The sequence below is a fragment of the Gallus gallus genome, chromosome 2 (genome assembly GCF_016699485.2).
Source record: "Gallus gallus isolate bGalGal1 chromosome 2, bGalGal1.mat.broiler.GRCg7b, whole genome shotgun sequence".
NCBI classification, from domain to species: domain Eukaryota; kingdom Metazoa; phylum Chordata; class Aves; order Galliformes; family Phasianidae; genus Gallus; species Gallus gallus.
This window is the reverse complement of record NC_052533.1, coordinates 8,625,569-8,644,691: the sequence shown is the minus strand read 5'-3', so window position 1 is coordinate 8,644,691 and position 19,123 is coordinate 8,625,569. Positions and strand designations below refer to the sequence as shown.

At 36.7% G+C, this 19,123-nt stretch overlaps 1 protein-coding gene across 2 annotated transcripts in view; it reads right to left on the bottom strand.

Annotated features, from left to right (window-relative positions):
- UBE3C (ubiquitin protein ligase E3C) overlaps nucleotides 1–19,123 on the bottom strand; it is a 66,355-nt gene that overhangs the window by 10,662 nt on the left and 36,570 nt on the right. For both annotated transcript variants that reach the window (NM_001030967.2, XM_015281334.4), the window contains exons 16-19: nucleotides 17,689–17,786; nucleotides 14,307–14,439; nucleotides 12,328–12,575; nucleotides 2,818–3,030 (exon numbers count right to left, since the gene is read on the bottom strand). In NM_001030967.2, coding sequence (NP_001026138.2) covers nucleotides 2,818–3,030; nucleotides 12,328–12,575; nucleotides 14,307–14,439; nucleotides 17,689–17,786 — 692 coding nt within the window. The remainder of the gene's footprint in view (nucleotides 1–2,817; nucleotides 3,031–12,327; nucleotides 12,576–14,306; nucleotides 14,440–17,688; nucleotides 17,787–19,123) is intronic.

Below are 19,123 nucleotides of genomic sequence, written 5' to 3'. Positions count from 1 at the left end.
CCCAGGTAGGAGACTGCATTTGAACGTCTACGATTGCAATTGCTATAAGGATTATAAATCTGTCTGAATAGGATAAGCCTCAATTTAAACATTTTGCTTCTCAGAAGACCTACACTATCACCCATCCTACCCACTGTATCCTCATAACAAAGCCACCACAGAAGAAACTTCCACGGTTATTTTTAAGGCTTCAAAATCATCTCTCATGGAAATTTAAAGGCAAAGAACTCTATTTCCACTTGTCAAAATATTTTCAGTAACAAAAACAGCATTCACATCTGCTTTAAAAAGCCAACCGCGTCCTGACATCAACTTCTACACTCTTCGGACTTCACAGAAACTGCTGTCTCATAGTTCTTTTGAGACTTCTTTTACTTGCTGCCACGTTATACAGCTGATCTAGCAGCTGAAAACTAGGCTGGTATCACTACATTAGATGGTTCTTCATAAAAAATTAAAGCTATCTAGTGTTGGAAGGTAAGGTTGATGGCAGAGCTCCCCTAATTAACAGGTCTAATGTGCAAATTATTAAGTACCTTTTTCAACTTCTGGTGAATGCACTTTGACAATAGTTTAATGGGATCTAAAAGCACATTATAGGATTGGAATCAATACTCTGATCATAGAATTTCTACCTTCTACCACTGACAGGCAATAGAGCCCCTTCTGAATGCGTCTTTCATTGCAGATAATGCTTTTATGCCACAATTGCTGGATGGACACTGTCACAAGGATGGCTATTTACAATGATAGATTTATGATGCATTTATTGAGCACTAATTCATTAGTCACTAAAGTGGTTGTTTAGATGAAAACTGGAGATAATGTACATTCAACATAAGGAGTGCAAATTAAGCTCTTTTCCCAAAGTGAATTAGCCTTACCTTGACACAATCAATTAGTATGCAATGGTTACGAGTCAAATACCAGACAGAGTATTTATCCCCAAGGTTTATTAAGATAATGAAATGAAACAGAAGAAGTAACTTGTTGCATTAAAACACAGAAGATATTGAAAAGAACCAATTAGTTGTATTGAACTACACTAAAATACAGTCTCATTAAAAGACAGTTAATACTTCAAGAGTATAGTGTTCTCTCTCCAAGTATAAACAGCAATAAAGCATCAGAGTACTTCATTTAACCTATGTTTCACTTAGTTACTCAAAAGCTCCCTATTATATTTAACCCTTCTTTTAAGATTATGCCTTATCTGTTATTTCTAGCTTATATGTTATTTCTGAGCTACCTCACTTTTCTGCGTCCTTCCACCCTACTTGTTGAGGTTGGTTCTAACTTGCTGGTATGGCTGAGTTTTTGAGGATGTTTGTAGTGGACATACTTAGTACGGAAATTACCGCCTTTACAGAAGATATTAGCAACTTTAAATTTGTAATTAATAAAGGCTAAATTGGATTTGTGTAAATGAAGTCACACAGAATACACACAGTAACAGATCTCCCCTCCCAACAAGGAAGTCCTACTTTACACTAAAAACTATCATCTTGTATGCTTTGCAACCCAATAACCAGATGCACCTATAACATAGAAATGAATTCAGTATAATCAGTCACTTAGAATCAAGTCTCCATTATGATCCAGGAACCCAAAATCTGAGGCTATTATTTTAAAATTGCAACACAATCCATGTTTTAAGAGCTTCCTAAATGACAGGAAATTAGTAACAGGAAAGTAAAGACCAAGTCTAAGCCTGATGCTGTTAAAGACAAGTCCTGGACAGCAATCTGGCTATGATTCAAACAGCAATAAAAGAACTTGACATCGCAATTGCAAAGATTCACTGCTGCATCTCAGTGGTACTACTGCTTCTGTGCAAGCATGACCAGGCCAAGCCTTCCTCATCCAGCAGGAAACCCAAAGAGAACTGGATTCTCACTTTGAGAGTTTTTATTTCTTCCACAAGGAGAAAGGCCTGAATCAGGATGCTGCTGCACATCACAATGTTGTCAGGTCTACTATTTGACCCAAATTTTAATTAAAGAGCATTGAAAGCAGGCCACAAGCACACTATTTTAAATTATCAACAGTCAAAGAGGGAGCGTGACAAAGGAGGTTAACTGTACCACCACATGTCAGCATCCTTTTCAAGCACTGCTGACATTCGTTTTCTACCAGAGCACAAGTGATCGTTAGCCTTCACAACAGAGTAAATAAGCCATAGTCAAGTTGCATAGCGCAATTGCACTACAAACTCAAACTTATGGACCTAAATAACCACTTTTAGAAGCAGTGAATTCCACTCCTCTAACTCACTAGGTGGCTCAGTCCCCCAGAAAAATGAAAGTGTTTTTCTCTAAAAATGAAGGTTTCATTTCAGACCCTCCTCTCTGAGCATCGGTGACAGCTGAAACAACCCTTATCTCACAAGAGATTGCTATTATTTAAAAGCGCCAGTTTCTAACTCCAATTCCAAAACCAAACAGTTCTTCTATAGTCTGCTTATCATCTAACTCCTGCAATTGTCTGAAGCGGAATCAAAGAAGCACTATTTCATTCAAGAAGTTATGTCAGACTATAGAACCTTCCACGACCGTTAGAAAATTGTTGCTATCATTTATCATTTAAACTCCCAGACCCTTCTATCATTGTTAAAAGTACAGTTCCAAAGTACAAAATGAGTTATTTACTACTTCAAATACTGAGTCAGAATCCTACAGATACCACACAACAGACAGCATCCGTAACAGTTATTCCTTATCACTTTCAAAATAAAAATAAATTAGTAGAGATATTAATATTTCATCAGCCATACATTACAGAGAAAAAAAAACAAACAGCCCCAAAGCCGCTCTTTACCTGTGCTTCCCCGAGGTCATTGTTTACTACAGTGAAGTTTAGTCCAAGTTCTTCTACATCTCCTTCATAGCTCTTCAGAAAAAGCAAGTTTTTGTACATTTCTGGATCCAGTGAAGCTAAATGATGAATGTCAACATCAGCACTCGTCCCCAGTAATTTTGAGAGGAAAAAACTAGCAAAGGGCAGCTCCACCAGCATATTTTCATAAAGAGCCTGAAAAGCAAAGCAATTAAAAGCACATTACGTTTCACTGTGATACATACAAGAATTACAAATGCTGTTGTCTATTTCTCAGCTCAATAATTTGGTGCCCGAATAGGATCTTCTACTACGGTAACAGCACAGATATTGCATTAATTTAAAAAGTTTCAGCTTAGTTTTGAAATTTGAACATATTTGTGAAATGGAAAGCACCAAAATTTTACAAATTAATGATATGATGACTTAAAATGCAGGGTCACCACTTATTTACCATCAATCTTTGTGTCCAAAGTATTATAGCAAATGGAAAGAGCATAAATTGTATAGAATTTTTGTTGTTGTTGTTGCAAGAAAAGCTATGCTTCTAAAAAATAAGCTTATACAGATTCATTGCTGTGTATTTGGATGAATGACAGTACTCCTGTTTACTCCTGTTTATGTCCAAGTGGAGAACTTGTCACACCTGTACTGTATGTCCCGTTCTTCCTACACCTGGCACAGTTACACTACCAAATGACTACTGAATCAGAAATGAGTCTGAGCTGAACTTGCAGTATCCGTGAAAGAGAAAATGTGTATTTTTAATGTAAAGTTAAAACTTCCTCAAGGATTACTGAAAATGGACAGGATCACAGAAATACTCAGCTGATTCAATGCACGCAAATATATTACAGTTCAATGTACAGCAAACAACTTTGCACGTTTTTCACATAATCATTAACACCTTCTTCTTGACTGGAAAAAAAAAAGACATTTAGGGAAACTTCAAAAAAGGAAAGATGGAAATTTTATAGCTAGAAAACACGAGCATGACAACATTTAGAGAAAGCTTACATAAGTAACACAAACATAAAAGACCTTCCCTTTCAAAAAAACCCTGAGATACGTTGCCTACTTACAGCCTTTCCTATTGTCCAACTTATTTGCCACACTACACCTCATAGTTTTATGCTATCATCACTATCACAGCCAGGCTGATCAGGAAAAGCATCACCAACACAGCTGTTTGTTCTCTGCAAAACCTACGTTCTGGCATTACTTAATTCCTTTGTATGCTGCTGCAAGCTTAATAAATACATAAATCAGGACAGCACAACGAACATAAAGGAAAAGAAAGAATAAACGTAGCTGTAATCACTAAATGATATTCCAAAGACTTCAAGAAAAATATACACAATTCCTTAAACTTTTGAAAGAACAGTTCTATGAGGTGAGTTAGACCTTGCAGAAAGAATTGATAATAACGAGTTCAAAGCCAAAGGGTGCATTATATTTAGAGCTATATGATTTATTCAAGGTGTAAAGTCGAAATCCTCATTTGTATAGTTGACTTTAAAAGCAAACTAGAGGGATAAATCATTAATTTGCAATGTATAAGGTCAGTGTTTGCTGTTCCTGCATTAGTAACAATAAAGCTATTGTAATTCCTTAAATATATCAAAGCTACCCAGATTTAAAATGGGATTCCATCTATGACTCATAAAATGTAAATGCAGAGGTGCAATTTTTTACACAAGGCAGGTTTAAGCCTTTAGAGCATTTAATATACAAGGACTAATAAATGATAGCACTAAAAACTATGATCACATCAGCTAAATGGATTATAAATTAAATTTCCATAATGTATGCAACTGAAATACAAATGTAGACATAAATCAAGGTATTTTCTAAACACAGGTTAATTACACAAATTCAAAACCTGCCTATTTTTTATGCAAAATAATCCACTTAGCATTTTTCAAACTGGTCTCAAGTCTCAGCCGCTCGCAACACTTGATCCTAGAAGCCTATCAATAACTCCGTGTCAGGGAAAAAACAGCAATAGGTATATTGAAGAAACTTGTACGTTATTTTTCAAATGTCTGTCTTTTATGAGTGTTTATTGCTAGAAATTGTGCCAAAATGATTTGAAATAAAAAGGATTAATTATAGTAGAAGCTTTTTAATATAAGTGAGTGCAGCTGCAATGCAATTAATGCAAATCGTGACGCTATCAGGAAAATAAATGTGAACAACATCACTGGCTATTTCTGTTTGCTGCCAAATAACTTCAGTAATTTACTACATTAAGAATCAATAAAAAAATAATGCTTTTGAAATGCATCACTATTAATCTTCAGGTAATTCCAAAGTGAACATTTATAACTTCATCTAAAAACTATATAAAGCATTTTTAAATAAACTAAGTTTTGCAACTTGAAAGTAACTTTAATTACTACTACTCCTTTTAGCTAAGTAATTGCAAAGTTAGAAGCAAATTATTTTTGGAAACAAGCCAAAGAGTAATGTTTTAATTAGTATAAAAGTCAGGCTGTCCTAATAAAGTTGAAGAAAAAAAGGTCACTAAAAAGCTGGTAAATAAAATCATGAACTCCATCTTGCCAGGTGCAGTCAGCACGATAGATTTAAGAGGAGATATCCACTCCTTCCCTCTTATTCCCTTAACAAATTGTCTTGGGAGCTACTGTTACCCAGTTTTGAGCTGCTTCCTGCCCATCCAGCTCTCTGAACTGGCTGTCTGCAACAGGAACATCTACACATGGGGAAGCACAACCACCTCTTACAGAGGTAACCAGCTGTGGAGATGGATAAGCTTCAAGATGAAGGCTCCAGCCAACCCAAACCCAGACCATCCTCTGCATCAGGAGCAGCTGCACGAGCAACGCAGCACTCCTAGGTGACACACTCAAGGTCAGGATGGACAGAGCTCTGAGCACCTGATGGAACTGTAGGCATCTCTGCTCACTGCAGGGATTTGGACCAGATGGCCTTTTAAGGTTCCTTTCAGCTCAAACAATTCTATGAGCCCCTTAGCCAAAAGGCTGTGTTTTGATGAAAGGGACAACCTGGATTTTCCAGCACTATTTCTAACTCACCCAGGTTAGATTATGGAAGAAGCTTTCAGTTAAAGGAACTTTAGACATTTTCCTTCTCCTGCATGCATGAATGTTTGTAGAACACATCAGATGATTAAAAAAACCCAACAACAAAATAAAAAAGCCTATTGTGGTCATTAAGTTCTGACTTTGCACACAAAGCACGCGGTCTGAAGTTTCTCTTTTTAACAAGATTAGCTGGTTACAGCTACAGTAAAGTATTTGTATACAGTGTGCTTCAATTAAAATTGATTGAAATATTGACTGGTTACGAAACCCTTTACTCATTTCAGCAACACAGATGACAATTTAGTAGTCTAAACTGAAAAATATGAGGGTATTACATTGAGATACTTAAAAATGCACTGCATGCATTTGTTAATTATCTGTGATGTCAGGAACAGGGAACAGCTCAGGCAAACAACTTTCAGAACATAGGCATATCAGCAGCTCTAGTGCATCTCAGCTGTATGCAGCACCTAGAAATGCAGGCAGAAATATGCAGCATGCTGTTCTAGGGCGAGGAGGGCTTTTCCTTGCTTTCAACATGATCAGAACTATATCTGAGTGGCATCTACCACAACATTATCCAAGCACTACAGGTCCCACAAGGTACCTGTTCAGGTATACCTACCACCTTGCTTCAAAACTGGACAAAGTTTAGAGCAGTCAAGTCAATTCCTACGTACATACAGACACATCAGCATCACACAGGAGAGGGCACAGGACATTACAACGTGCTGAATGAAGTCCCAGTTGTGTAAACAACTTCACAGGTGAACCAGCTAAATCTTTGTGAGCATGAAGCAGCCTTACTTCTTTTACTTACACTTTTAGGTCTACAATTAATTCTCTTTTATTATTTCAACTAAACTCTTTCTTGGTAAAACTAATCAATCACTGCTCCTACCCTACGTTAATCTTTCACAGCCAAGAACTGCATATTAAAACCTAAACAATACTGCAGTCACACCCCTAGAAAGATGCAGGGCTTATGGGCTGGAGCAGTAAATGATGGGGCTTGAATTCAGTTACTTCCCTAATCAGCCCTCGAGACCTCAACCCCTTGTATTTCAGTCATTTTAAACAGTTACTATTAAATAATACTTAGCACTTACAGAGTGTAATAGATCTTCAAAGCTGTACAGAACCATTAATTAAAATGGTAGAAGACTGGCAAAACCATTACAACTTCCTTCTACTGCATTATTTATATTCCACCATGCTCAAAAATGCTTTGTGGCCAGCAAAGGCTTTTCTACCCTAATGAAGAAGATAAAACTAAAAATATAAGATACGTTAAAATTGACACATGCCCACATTTTTAAAGCACTTTTAAGGTTACTGTTTAGTAATTTTAAGGGAAAATAACATCTTAAAGATAGACTCAGAACTATCCTTTAAAGCTGGCAAAATCAAACTGATATGGCAAAACAGGAAAATAAAATTACTTATTTTAAATGCATGCCACAATGCAGTACGTCTACTGCTTGGTAGCTTTAAGTCACTTTCTCCGTTCCCTGAGCTCCACAACAGAATGATTTGAATCACATTAGTAATGGATAAGCCAGTACAGTAACTTCTCTATGACTGCAACAATACACAGTATGCTTATTATTCAAATACTCTTTTTTTAAAAAGTTTACATTCCTACAGCAAGATGCCTATGAGAGAGCTTTGTTCACACCTCCTACAGCCGTGTCAGTATTCTCAGCTTCTAAAATATATTTTTTTCAGAAACAACTCACACTACGTGCAACTCATATTACTTCTGATTTCCCACTCACTGGGAATTTGAACGTCAACAAGCACACGTCCATAGCAACTCAGCACATCTTGGGTAACAAAGGTGCAGATGTGAGTGTGGGGCTTGCCTGCCAGCTTTGCTCTGCTTGGTATACAGACCCAAAACTGGTTACAGGAATGTGATGAGCATAAAGCAAACATACGACTGACTCATGAACACATCACCATTTAAAAGCAGGGATGCATTTCCAGACACTGTTGGAGCGTAACAGTTTTAACAACCTTGAGTTCATTTTCAATTTCCAAGTGTCAAGTCATTCAAGTAATTTTATTCTAAGAATTTAGAACACAATTTTATTACATGAAATTTTATTGCCAAAATGGAGCGTTTCAGAAATTTTGGTACAAGCAGAAAATCATCAGTCAGCAACTAGGTACTTTCAGACTGTTTTTACAGGAACAGTTACCTCTGTAACTTAGGCCACATATACAACATAAACTGAAATCAATATCATTTGGGATAGAGAAGGGTTATAGGTACTGGATAACTGAGAGTGAATCATTCCCTACTGAAGTTCCTGTAAATGCTTAATAGATATTCTTGACCCAAATTTAAACATAATTTAATAAGAACAGAAAATAAAAGGTAGACATCTCCTTATTTAAGTTTCAATCTTCGGAACAATTGGAACGCTCACTGCTATGTGACTAACCTCTGGATGGGCTTCTAAGATAAATCTGCATTATAATACCAGTGAAAATAGTCACTTTCAAAGTGAGTTCAAATCCAATAAAGAATTTCAGTAAATATTCCAAACTTAATTGATTTAAATGGATGTAGGTGTTTCCAACCATGAAAAAAGATCAGGATACCATTACCGCACACTCTAACTGTTTATTTATTCCCTGTCTAGGAACCTGATTTAGAGGCAATAAAATGCAATCAGTACACAAACCAGAAGCAGGAATCATCTGCTAATGGAACTTTTAATTGAGGAGTGACCAGTGACATGAGGTAATTCTTTCCATGCAGAACTCCTTGCAGAGACCTCTATGCACTTTATCACGGTAAACAATCACTAACATATGCATTAAAGAAAATTTAAATACATTATGACCCAATAAATACCACAATCAATCAATACACACTTTTCCTTCCTCAAGATTTAGAGTTAAAATACCACATTTCGGTAGTCTTTTAGCACTAGACATATATTTACAAGGTTAGTACTAACATAGCTATTTGTAATCAAAAGATAATTGGTTATGTTAAATGAACCAGTACACAAAGGGACTATCAGGCTGAATAACCACATCAGAAAACAGACTCAGAGTAGCTTACACCTACATTATAAGTAAGGAAATAACTTCCACAGACTATCAATTTCACTCTCTTACAATTCACAGAGGATCTTAATTAAAAGGACAACAAACAAAGGGAAGAGTTGGCCTAAAAACTGAAAGAAAAAAACTACTTAAAAAAACCCTCAAAAAAAAAATCTTCAGCCATGAGAGAAACAGAAGAAGAGTAGTTAGTACTGTGAATGATGCAGCATCCTACCAAATACTGAAATTACACGATGTCCAGTTCTAATTGTTGAGTTTTCTTGCTTTTTTTTTTTCCTGTGGAATCTACTGTATGGAACTGCTTTAGCAGGGGGTTGGACTACATGAGCTCCAGAGGTCCCATCCAACCCCTACCGTTCTCTGATTCTACAAATGTCCTCTTCCTCTGTCACATTAATGTCACTGAATAAATGCAAAATCTAAGCAGGAAATGGAGAAAGACAATACAGTTGGTATACAAGACTCAGCTTAGGCCTGAACACAATGAAATTGAGATTTAAATTCTGCAACTGACCCTGTTTTCCTGATCCCTGCTTCTGTTGAAGTGGTTGACAATGTTTCCAACATTCAGTGTTTGCAACAGATATTCAAAAAGCAATTGAGAGAAAACCCTCACTTCAGATTCTCAGGTGTTTTTCCCAAATTCCCCTTTTCTGGTTCTGTCGCTCCAAGATTTGGCTGCCTGCCAACACCACTTTTGTGCTCTAGTGAATCAAGTCTGCTAAGCTGCGACAGGAAAGTCTGCAGGTGGAAAGATTTTCAGCACTGATATAATATTACTGCATGCAGAAAGAAAGCTAACCAAACTGGGTGCTTGCTCACTGCCCAAGCATACCTACTGTGAGGGCAAAAAGATTGCAATATGCTATCCTAGCTGTGAAAGTCTACACAGGTCAGGTCTTCACTTTTCAGAAAAGAGAAAGAAGGATCTGGGGATATGACACCACTGTCTGAATGTCCCAGGACAGCACATGACACCATCAGCTCTCAGGGTTCAGGAAGCCACTGCTGTTCTTCCAGCAGGGGAAATGAAAAGGTTCCAACTGCAAAGCCCTCCGGTGGTATGATACCACTACACAAGGTGCTCATGGTAAGCTGAGCTTCTACTTTCAAGAAAAGGAGAGGAAACTGCTCACAAAGCTCTAATGTTAGAATAATATTTACATTGCAGAGCGAAGTCAGTGGAAGTTGAGAAACGTAAACTTTGGAAGTGTTTGAGTAGCTGCTGGTTAAGCAAACTCATTTCTATATTGGTTGGTTTTTTTGTTGTTTCTCTGTTTTTAAGAATGGTATTATGTTGTCTGAAACCATGTGATTGTGTAGTCGCTCCCCCCCCCAAGACCTTTTGCTCATTCAGCCACCAGTAAAAGCTTTTGGACAGCCATGCAGTTTGTGCAGTATGGATTTCAATTTCTTCCCTAACTACAAAAGCACAATCTAGACAATTAGCAATTCATTCAAGGGTTGCAATAATTTTTACATGCACAATTTTTATATGCACAAGTTTTAAAGACAAGTTCTAAATCTTCAGATGTCTCTATTTCTTAACTTATCAAGTAACACAGAAGATGCCAAGCTGTTAAACAATTTCCTGACAGGAATGAAAAGTGAATTAGGTGCAAGCCTACGATACTGAAAGCTGAGTGGTGGTTACCAAGAGACAGACAATTTCGATAAATTATTATATTTTAATGCATTTGTTCTCTGGTGGTGTTGAAACTTGTTAAGTGAGAGTTTTTGGTGGCAGTGCTCTTTACATACCGTTTTCCACAAATAAGAAATTGATGTGGATGCCTGATTGCTTCCTTTGCAAGATATCTGCTTTGTTTACAAAGAGGCTTTTAATAACCTACTATAGCTCTCAAATAACCCTGTGCAAAGCATAAAATGGACACGTTTTTGAAAACAGGTGAGTGGGTATTCAATAACTTAACCGAGACCACAATACTGGCAGGTTTTGAACTGTATGGCCGTGCCTTATCTTTCTGTTGAATTCATCAGGTCTCTAAATACATGACTAAAAAGGTGTCTGTGCACCTGGGTGTGGGTAATTATTAAATGATGCTGTCAGTTCATACCTTATGCAAACATTCCGCAAATACAAAAAACAATTTATGCTTTCAAAAAGTTAAATAATAGACCTTCTGATTTTAAAAAGACAAAAAACTGTACTTGCAGCAATCTCCAGGAGATAAAATACCTTCTACAACTCCTCTCTCTGCGCCAACATTTAAAATCCAATTACAGAAAACAATGTGTTGTTTTGCCAGACAAAATTAAAGATTCAAAGTTAGAATCATTTTATTGAAAAGATTCCTCTTGTAACTACACGTACAAGTCTATAGGGCCAGACTATATAGGTTTCTTCCAATCTAAGTCATTCTATGATTCTATGAACTATAAAGAATAGCAATCTGTTTCAGCAACACAAGTTTGTCAACATCCTCTTAAGCTTACAGCTGGATTAAAATAAGGACATCCAACCATATGTGAAATCTCAGTGCAAATCAACAGGGCTTTAGGCTCCAAAATACTTCATGCAGCTAAAATGAGACTTCATTCTTAATACATCCCACTTGAGATAGTGGAATAGCAATACCTTTTTCTTTTTTTTCTGAAATGGAGCTTGCATTCTAAACTTCCTTTCACAATTATCAGATCTAAAGAATAATTTCAAGGACTCAGAAATATTCTCAATATTAAATATGATCACAGGTGAAAAGTGAATGTAATAACGTAATGGTTTCTTTAAAAAAAATCTAGCTCAGCAGGGGCTTATCAGTCATTGAAAGTCTACAACAGCAAAACAGCAAGCACTATGGCTTTAAAAAAGATACAAAATACACATAAAAAAGAACCCAAGCAGAATTTGTGAAACTTTTTCAATGCCTTATAAATATTATAAATGCTTGTAGCAAATTTTAATGCTGTAAGAACTGTATCTCATGCAACTAGAAACTGTTTGGTTCTGTAAATAATCTGAGATTCCCAGTTGAATCTTAAACCGGAATCAAACTCCAGAACGTCCCATGTTAAAAATCATCACAAGCAGAGTAGTCCTGTAGGCTTCAAGCAAATTAACATTAAAAAAAGAAGATAAACACAGAGATAGACGTGCACATTTTGTTCTGCTGCTAGTTAGAGTATGTCAGCTCCTCTGTACTTTTGATGTAACTTAGTGAAATGAATGAGAAAGTTCAGCAAGATGCAGAAATAATGCTCAGACCCAATATTTGAGAGTTATGAAGATCTTTCTACACTTGAGGAAAATGTCTCCCATCTACCCCATCCAAAAACACTTACTGAATAATAGCTTTAAATTATACAGCTCTGTTTTTACCTTTCCAAGCATTCTTCCAAGAAAGTAGTAATGTCGGGCATAAGAGTCTCCAACAAGCATCTGTGCAGCAGGATTGGGATAAAGAAGTCCCTCATTGGTGGTCTTAAAAAACCCTTGGTTAGGGTTAAATCCTGATTTAAGTAGTTCATTCAGAAATTCTCTGAAAATTCCACCACCATCAATACCAGCTTCATCAAGACCGTGTGCATTAAGTAAGTGAACACGAATGCGCTTTTTTAGGTCAGGTTCTGCAGAGAAAGGAGAAAGAGAGACTCAAATGTAACTAGCTACTTGAATTTTGCTTGCAACTACCTGTATGTTTCCACCTATGCTATTTGTATATTAAAAAAAGGCACTAGTAAGGAGTACTGTTGCAAAAAAATCTATTATTGGCTTGAATTTCAGGATATTCAATGTGTAGGACTCAATTTGCACAAGGCATCTTGCTGTAAGAGAGCTCAAAAGATGAATTACAAAGACACTGTTAGGGGAAGAAAAATTCTACCAAATACTTTCATAAGCCCCAATAATTATTTGAAAATTCTATGTATATAAAGCATTGTGAATGAAAGATTCTGCTCTGTCTTGTTTGAAGGAACTGTCAGTAAGCGCTGCACTCCCTTAGAGGGACTGACTGCTACACAATACCTTAAATAATATTCTTTGAAACCAAACTTAATACTTCTGCTACTTTGGACTCCATGCTACGGCATGTAATTCCATTGAGCAAGGTGTAGTCAAGTTTGATGTGTTCTGTGTGTTTCACAGAAGACTGCTTTTGAGAGGGATTCACAAGTTGTGATGTTGCCACCTTACGAGACAGCATTTTTAATTTATTTGTTGACTGACAAATACTGTACACACCTGCCTGCAACACAGAGAAACCCTACAAGGAGCATGGGTGATACCCATTGTCCACAATCCTTTCCTGCCTTCCACATACACAAAGGATGAAGAAATGAGAAATAACTAAAACCACTTCTCAGCCTGTTACCAAAGGAAGTGCTCCCACACTCCTTTTATCCACCACCATTGTTCCTTCCTTCCATAGGTCCACTCTTCTCAACCCTGAAGTGCTCCATTTCAGCTCACTGATTCAGCACTCATCCCTTTCTCTGGATTACTTTCCTGCTTGCTCTGATAGGTAACTGCTTACCCCTGGAAAAGAGCAAGGTCAGCACCACAGGCAAGTCAGATACCCAAGCTGAAGAGCTGATAGCACCTCGTGAGCAACAAGATGTTAACTCAACTGAGTTTTCTTGCAAAAAAATCTAATCTTAAATGTCAGCTGCCATCTGCCATTTCTCTGTTGGAAATGTGAACAGTTATTTGAGGTGGAGAGGTGGCAGAAAGACAGAAGTGGCTGGAATGGTTTTTTTCCTCCTTCACTGGAAATTCTCTCTGAATTTTTCTAATACAAATCCCAGAGCAAAGAATATTTAGTCTTTGAACTGTGTATGCATTCCTGAGAAGGTAAGCCCTTTTACTCAACTTGCTGAAGGCTTCCAGACTATAAAAACAGCTTTTATAATAAGCTTTGCATCAACTATACTTACTTCCCATCAAACCAACCAACAATAAACAAGTAATAATTAAAACTTCTACTGCTTCATTTCATGCACTACAAATGCACACACTATGGATGGACAGTTGATATGCATGAAAGAATGCTCAGCATCAGAATCTCTCCTGATCCACCAAGCATCTAGCTTAATGAATAGCTCTAGATCTACTAGGAACTTTCCAGTCTTTTCAGAAACTGAACTGTTTTTAAAAATTACTACTTCTTCGCTCAGGTGAAATGCTCTCCTGCACAAAAATTCTGCTGTCTAGAAAAACAGGATAGCCATTTTTAGTCACAGCCATTGCAAAGGATCTAATAGCTCATTACTATTTTGCTCAAGTAAGCAAATATGTAAATACTTGTGGAGATGGATTAAATGCGTTAGAATTTGGTGATAACTTCATTGTAAACCTACCATTTTCAGGAGAAAGTTTATCATAAGCATCTTCATAAATATAATTTCTCCTAATGGTGACATTAATTCCATCCAAAAACGGCCCATCTCCTTGAACTTCTTGTTTATCAGCATAGATTAGTCTTTGAAAAATCTGTTAAAATGAATGAAAAGAAATCAAGTTACGGTATAGATGTAAACATTCAGTGAAAGATGGTTATTCACTACTATTACTGTCCTTTGAGCTGCTTTGGGCACTCACTTTCAAGTGATTTGTCCTCTCTGTCATCGAGCTCCAGAAATACAGAGCCATGTCCCAGGGGAGGGAAGAAGAGGGGACAGACATGCAAAAACTTTCTCGTGCTAAGATATCATCCTCAATTCTTTCTACATAAAGAGGCACATCTACAGACTTTGTGTCAGTCATTCCAGCTTCCTCTCCCTAACTTTCAGAGTTCTGAAACGCAAAGTATTCAAAGACAAAGGGAAAAAGTCATATGAGTATTGTGAACACAGAGGCAATCCTCAGTACTAGTAAACAATTATTTTTGTTTTCATAATGCTTAGGAACATTTCCAGTAGCAAGATATGAGGTGTCAGTACTCCTCTTGGAAGCAGTGAGCAAGAAATTCACATTCATATAGTGGATAGCATTGCCTGAATGTCATACCAGCTACAATAAAAAAAAATAATGCCAGCTGAAGCATAAATTGAACTTCACATTGCCCCTGTGCAAGTCATCAAAATAGGAACCCCTTAAGACTTCTTCTGAATAGTAACTGTAACTATGTTTCTATACGAAGATGGAGCATGGCCTTTTTGCATGAGTAACATTCAAAATACCCACAATACAGGGACTGTCTGCTTACTGATGTCCCCTCTTGCATACTTCCCACATTGAATACTTCAATACTTTTCTAAGAGACGTAAATCTCCCAATCGTATCAGATTGCTTTCATAAGTAAGAATTTGTTTTTTTGCACAGATGTTTACACACAATCACATACACACATCATGAAAGAGAAAAACCTGACAACAGCAGACAACACTAGTGTGAAATCTAAAATCTACTACTCATATGGACGCTATAGTTAGCAAAGAAGACTCTCCTGGTAGGCAAATCACTGTAGACAAAGCCAGACTTCCCTACAGCAAAAAGCCAAGGAAAAAAAAGTCATAAGGTGCAGAAAGAGAAACATGGAACAGGCATAAAGAAAAAAGAAAAATCAGGAAGAGTGTGGTTAAGCATCAGACCAGATCATACAGTCTGAAATCAGGACAACTGACTCTTAGCGTCATGATCTAACTTTGAATGTACTCCTGACTGAAGAGGGAAGGGAACTAGAGTACCTCTAGAAGTCCCTTGTGATCTAAACTTTCCTATAGTTGAACGTCATCAAGACACACAACCATGGGCACTTTCATTTTATGGACAAGGCATAAGAATACACTGAATATGGTTTATTAATTATTACTACACAATATTGGGTGCAGTGAGTGATTTGAGGGTGGCTGTCACTGAAAAAAATTGTTTTGGTACAGTCTGGTCTCCTAAATGATCCACTGTTCATGCAAATGCAGTTCCTGAAATCAAGAACATCAATGCATAGCTGAAGTATTTTCAGTGACTTAAGAATAACAGATGGAAAAGCATGCCTGAAGCACACATCGTAACATCATCGGCAAGCTGACAGTAGCATGGGTTAAGGGAAATAGACAGTGAGGCAGACTGAAAGTTGTCTGAACAACTGTACCAAAGGGTTATGAGCAGCAAAAGTCTACTAGGCCAATCACTAGTGGAAACTTCAGTAAGTGGTGTAATAGTAAAATTCAAGTTACTGCTTCCTGTAAGGGATCAAGGTTCTTCATACAAATTTTATTTACTTGTACTTAGTGATGAATATCTAACTGACAGCTGCACACCAACGTGCCTTAAGGCCGAATGGGTAACGGACCCTGGGATCAGCAAGCTGAACAGCTCACCATGAAACTGGACTGAGTAATTGCTAATAAGAGCATCTAACGTTTGGAAATTCAAAGAAGATAGAAAATGAAAGGATACATGGAGCAAACATGACCTTAACACCAGGACTGTTATAATGGATGACAACTGGGAGGGGGAAAAAAATAATAGTAATAATGCTATTTCCTACAAAACAACCTGCAGTAAAAGGAGTGGTAGGAGACTCCACAAGCACATTGTCTCCTGCTGCTACACCAAAAGGACCATACTTGGTCTGAAAAGCAGTATAAGAGGATCTTGTCTTTGAATAACAGAAGTGCGCAGTCTGGAGCTTTAGCCTTCTCACAAACTCTCAAACAATTTTTAATGATTCAAAAGATGCTATCCTCCAAAACAAGAAGCTAAGTTTCAGTTTTTGTGGTAACAGAAAACAGGTTTTATGAATTTCAGAAACTTAAGATAAGTACAACTTAAAGCTTTACTAGCCTAGATGTTGTAGACAGTGACAGGGTATTAACATACAGGCCCCTGCTTGAAGTTGCTTCCAATTGTTTCGCTGTAATCCCAGTTCAGTCCTGCCACATGGTATTAAGATTTTTGTGGGAACAACTGTTTCATAGAAGCCTGGAAAAAACAAGTCCTCTTCCACTAAATCTATCATTGCTTTTTGACAAATACTGATTTACTTTCCCTATGGAACTGTTCTTCATTCCCTTGATGGTGTCTTGTAATTAAATGTTTCCAAGACAGTTCTGAGTTTTCTTTTGTTTGTTTGTTTTTTAATTGGTACTTTTGACAACAAAAGCAGTTCAAAAAACCCTATAACAATTATAGCTTTTAAAAAGTATATAATGCAAACTGAAATAGCTGATAAAACTAGCAATTATATATTCAAAATCTAGAAAATACACAAAAATGAGTCAAACAGTACTATAATCTTGCAGGTTTTAAACTACGTTATTCTTCATGTTCAGCTACTCAGACACTGAATGCAAAAAAAAAAGTCAATCTCTAGGCAATGTTTTGTTAAAACGGACATCTATCAACTTGTTCTGACTAAATCCACCCACTGTACCAGCCTCCAGTCTTGCCCATGCAATCAGTTTGTAGTAGATACACAAGCTAGCACACTGCTTACCACAAGAGGGTGCAATCATGTAGGTCAATCAGGAATGAATACATCATTGCTCTCATATATTGGAATCTGTGTACCTAATTTTAATACATTTACTATAAAGGACAACAGAATCATTAAAAAAAGAAAGTAGTCTGACTTCATATATTCAGTTGCCACACGAACAAGTATGGCATGTCAGATACTTCTGCAGAGAAACGATCCAGTTTCTAGTTAGCCACATGCTCTTTCAAGCTTACCGAAAAACAAAAGGAAACAAAGAATCTCAAAAACCAAAACTGAACATTAATTTAGAAATTAGGTACCTTTACTCTTTCTTCAAAAGGAACGACAAAAGGTAGCTCTGTCAGAATTGCAAGCTGTCGTTCTTCAGATACAGAAAGAGGTGCTGGTTCCAAACCCACTTAAAATAGAAATAATACTTTTAATAATTTTGGAAACAATTTTAAACAGTTCTGATTATTTTTTTTTAAATCAAATTACTCAATTTACTTTGCATTAAAATACAGGTATTAAAATAGTTTATGAAACAGTAACACGAAGCCTTACCTTTCCTTACATGTTGGGCAAACAGAAGTAAAAAGCACTCTGAGAACAAAACGTATATAAATGCATTCATGTTTAAGTTTCTTCAGAAGAAAAGTTACTGCCATATCACTGAATTTTTAACTTTTTAATTAAGAAAAAAAGAAGATATACGTAATTATGATTTTAATCACAGGAATACACAATATTCCCATCCCAATAACCAAAAAGTTTAAAGTTCTTTCAACTACAACATCCACTTTCAAACAAATTATTTCACACATTAAAACATAAGAATTAAACCAAATCTAAAGAAATCAACAGAAAAACAGCATTTGTTTCTCTAGGTTTTCTCTCCTAATAGAAGGTTACAGTAACTACGTGAAATCTTACTACAGAAATACTGCACTTCTACAACAGGGCATCACAGCAATGTTCACTGATTACACGTTTTGTAGAGGAGTCTGGTTTTTGTTTTTCCAGATTTTATTGTTTGGGGGGGGGGGGGGGGGGGTGTTTGTTTGATTCTGGTGCTATTTTTACTTCTAAAAGTACTTTATGTAGGAATATTATAAGCTCTAACTTAACAGGACATAACCCAATACACCGCTATACTTGATGTATACTCATTTGGGGAAGGCTTAAACATTGTAAGCCTTTGGAATTTCTGATAAAATACTTATCTGTGATTATGCTCAGTTTTTTTTAATTAAAGTCAATGTGTGCTGTCTATTAAGCTAAGGGTTAAAACCATTTTAAATAAAAAGTGCATGTACAGCAAAGGTAAACTACTACGTGACTTTGATGGTTCAATTATTCCAGTCAATTAGTCAATTTTATCTGCATTTCTCCATCACAGCTTCTTTCTTTAAAGAGAAATATGGGACGGAGTCATCAATACAGAGGGCATTTAGAACTCGCGAGTCTGCCATTTAGGCAAATGAAAAAGAGCAAATAAACACGGCCATATGCGATGCACTGATACTTTCATGCTAATTGGCTTTATCCCATATGGAGTCAAGAGGGCTTGCACAAGTCACAGACACACTCAACACGAATGTGTGAAAACAAGCAGGTGACTGCACTGGTTTTAGCCTGATTTCTTATCAAAATGATGTTTACATCAACAGTGTAATCTTCTCTTGATGTGTTCCCTTCGATACATCTTTGAACTAAACAGATGAATTTTAAATTCAACAGAGAAACAGAGGATTC